At 42.5% G+C, this 3,499-nt stretch overlaps 1 protein-coding gene across 4 annotated transcripts in view; it reads right to left on the bottom strand.

Annotated features, from left to right (window-relative positions):
* The window catches only part of HP1BP3 (heterochromatin protein 1, binding protein 3), a 21,810-nt gene that overhangs the window by 13,645 nt on the left and 4,666 nt on the right, over nucleotides 1–3,499 (bottom strand). For 2 of the 4 annotated variants that reach the window (XM_009330336.1, XM_009330335.1), the window contains exon 2: nucleotides 9–208. In XM_009330336.1, the coding sequence (XP_009328611.1) occupies nucleotides 9–104 (96 nt within the window). In that variant the 5' untranslated portion in view covers nucleotides 105–208. Of the gene's footprint in view, nucleotides 1–8; nucleotides 209–1,183; nucleotides 1,975–3,499 lie in introns of those variants that run through there. The other 2 variants (XM_009330337.1, XM_009330334.1) reach the window with 2 other exon arrangements.

Here is a 3,499-nt window from a genome sequence, read left to right as displayed (position 1 = left end):
GCCCCTACCTCACTTAACTTGTCCGTGTGGATCAGCTGAGCTCCCGTTAAGAGTGGAAGCGCCTTATGATGCACGGGTTCAGCTTCAGACAGATCAGTCGCCATTTAAATTAATTTCTAGCCCCAAGTGCAGGTAACACTGTGGAGCCCCAGGTTTTAACCCCAAGGACTTTTTCCTAATGGTTTTCACAGTGCAGTGAGGAGTCAACCTAAAGTACAGAAAAGATGTGGTGTGAAAATTAACAAAACAAAAACATCTACGTCCACGTATCTAGCAAACTAAAGGTTAAAAAGAAAAGAAGAATAAATGACTTACAGCTTATGACTAACATAACTGACAATCAACACTTGCATTCAACAAAGATGCTAAAACATGTATGCAAACTTGAGTGCTATGCATGTAGCACAAATGGTAAAGGTATAAGCCAGCCCTGCAGCCTGCTCCATTAAAACACATCTGAAAGAATAAAGAGGCTCTTTAACAGAAAGCGTTAATGAAAAGCAGACATTGCACTGTGCCCAATGTAAGGCGTTGAGGTAACTAGTAAGTCATTCACTTTGGGTAAAAGCAGGAGCTGACGCATTGATCCAGCTTCTATCAGCCTAAGGCATTAAACCATTGAATCTCTTAGAAAATACATACGCTGGGGACCCAAACTATGCCCCTCCCAAAGTAAACCCCATGCAATTTATAGAAATGAATGAGTCCTTGAACAAGAAAATAAACATCAAAACAGCAGTCTCCATACCTTCTACAAAAAACCTAAAGCTTTAGAAAACTCTCCTCCAAACACATGCACCGTCATGGGTACCGAATGGGTTAAGCTTACTTTAACCCTCATCAAGTCTCACCCCTCACTACCGTTACACTTCTACAGCCTTTCTTACCTGTTGCCCATCCGCCTGCATCAGCCTCTCCTAAGGGGAGGTGCTCCACTATTTCCATCGCAAAACAGAGGGTTTACTTGCTCATTCACCTCCTCTTCTCAGCACCCCCTTTAAAAACCTCAAAAGCAAAGCCTCACCTCTAGCAAACCAAGGCTGGACCCATTCTCCCCCATGCCATCCAAAGGTCAAGCTCCAGACTGCCCTCCTCCCTTCCTTACAGAGAAAGAGCCAAATGCTCCCGATTTCTACCTATTCTGGATGTTTTCTTTTGCTCAGATGAGAAGGCAGGCACTTACCATAAATTTTCACCTTTAATAGGTATTTCCCCAGCCTGAGTGTCTTCCTCTTGCACGGAGACCTAACATCACTCCTGGCACTGTTTTCAAGATGACTTTCACCATAGTTTCAGCACTTTGCACTGCATTCTCCATTGCAGGGGTGGATGCTCCGTACCACATCAATACCACCTCAATTACTCCACATTCTTGCCCAAAAATACAGTCCTCTTATTACTCGGCAGTGGGGACTCCTAACTGATCAGAGGGATTTTCTCTACCTCAGTTATTTTCCCAGGCAAACCAAAACCCAGCTCGTCTGCACGGAGCACTTTTGTTAAACCTCCAAGCTGTGTAAGTAGTTTCCATTCAGAAACCAGCGGCAGTGAAAGAAGAGCCGAGGGGAACGTGCGTTAAGATATGACGGTTCACAAGGCTGGTGCTGCAAGAGGCTACATCATCATACCTACGAGATCTCCTCCCCAAATAATAAACCGGTAAATTAATAGACTAATTCCACTGCTGCTGCGGGTGGGTGCAGCGTCACGTCAGGTGCACACACCTACGGCACAACTGACAGAGAGATTTTCATTCCAGGAGAACTACAGACATCACTAGGCAGCATTTCCACAGGAGACGCTCTAAAAGACATTCATCTAGCTGGCCATCTTCAAAACGCAGCGCTTCTGACAGCTAAAGGCAGTCTATCCAATTCTGCAACATCTACGACTTCTCCTTTGACACCGAACAGTCATTCTGAAAAATGATGGTGAAATAGTCCTGTCTCAGCACCAGTAAAAACAAATGAGTGTAACAGTGCCAGATGTTTTCTTCTGAGACAAAACAGAAAAATCAAAACACACTACATGCCAAAAACAAAATAAATGAGATGAACGAAGCTTTCTTACGAAATTTCAGGATGGGAAAAAAGTACTAACAGCCAACTAGAACATACGAACTACAGCCCAGCACATTTTTTTTTTTTTTTGGCCTATTTTAAGGGACCTTCCTCCCTGAAGTGCAGAAAGTGAGAGGATAAATGAAAATTTTCACCGGGCTTCAGCTCAGTATCAAATGTTTTTTCTAGCAATCATAGCCTGAAGCCCTTTAAGAAAATGCCAGCATTTTGAAGTGAGTTCTAAAATAACCAATTACAGATCCATCCTCAGGGAAACTGGTTGCGGGCTACAAAAGATGCTTTCCCTGGGATTAGTAACACACACATATATGCATGTGTGTGGCTGCCCTGGTCCTGGGTTTTATTTTTTTTCAAACTGCGTGACCTGCACATCACACGCATGAAAACACAGTACTCCCAATTTTGACTTAAAATTCCCCAAGTTCTGAAAAAAACCTTTTGTTTAGATCACATTATAAACTACTCAAGTCTTTTTGCTCTCAAGAGCGAAACTTAACACAGCCCAATTCATAACTTCAGTGCCTACAATACATGCAAATAATGTCATCCAGCCGAAATTCAGAGTGACCCAAACAGGAGCTTGTTGATTCCCTCTGCATTTCCATGCATGGATCATCTTCTGCTCAAAAGGCCAAGGGAATCAAAGGGGCAGAAGAATAATCTCCTATTGACTTCAAAGCACCGATATTCTCAAGGGGAAAAGTCACAAGCACCACCTTGTGAAAGCATCACAGCTCAAGGACTGCTCTTGCTTAGCACCTATTTCTTTGCACAGAGGGATCAGAAGTAGTTTTCGGGACTGGGTGTGAAATGTCAACTACAAACAGGCCCGAATTTACTTTCTCAAAAAGATAAAGCAAAAGACTAGAAGGTTTTGCAACAGCAATGCAGGAAAACTCTCATTCCCCCCTCCAAATAAAACAGTAGATTTATCTAACAGAAAAATCAAGTCACCCAAACCAACTGTCACCCGGACACCCTATTTCATGTATGGGAAACTAAGACATCTTTAAACTTGTACCATAAAAAACAGTTGGAAAATAATAACTGTATTTTGCATTTACACAAATGTCAAAGAAACAGACTGTGATTAGAAAGTGGGAAAAGGCCATCAATTGAGGATGCAGGTTTTCAAGGTGGTTGTGGGGTAACTCTCACGTACACTTAAATCTGATTGACTGTCAGAAAAAAAATAATCACATCAGCAATGAAACAAACATCAGGATACCAACCTTTTCAAAAAGTTGCTTGCAAGTACAGGTAACAACTCCTCACATAGCTACTCACACTCATTTTCCCATGGGTCATTTGATCTGCAGGTTCACAGGTTCCCCAGCTATCATGAACTAGTCATTTCAAAGCTGGTAATCCAGCAAGGAGCTGATAAGCGACAAAACCCCCCAACTTTCTGGATTTTC

Source organism: Pygoscelis adeliae, unplaced genomic scaffold (genome assembly GCF_000699105.1).
Source record: "Pygoscelis adeliae isolate BGI_AS28 unplaced genomic scaffold, ASM69910v1 Scaffold728, whole genome shotgun sequence".
NCBI lineage: Eukaryota > Metazoa > Chordata > Aves > Sphenisciformes > Spheniscidae > Pygoscelis > Pygoscelis adeliae.
Note: the sequence above shows the minus strand (reverse complement) of the source record. Positions and strands in the feature narration are given on the sequence as shown.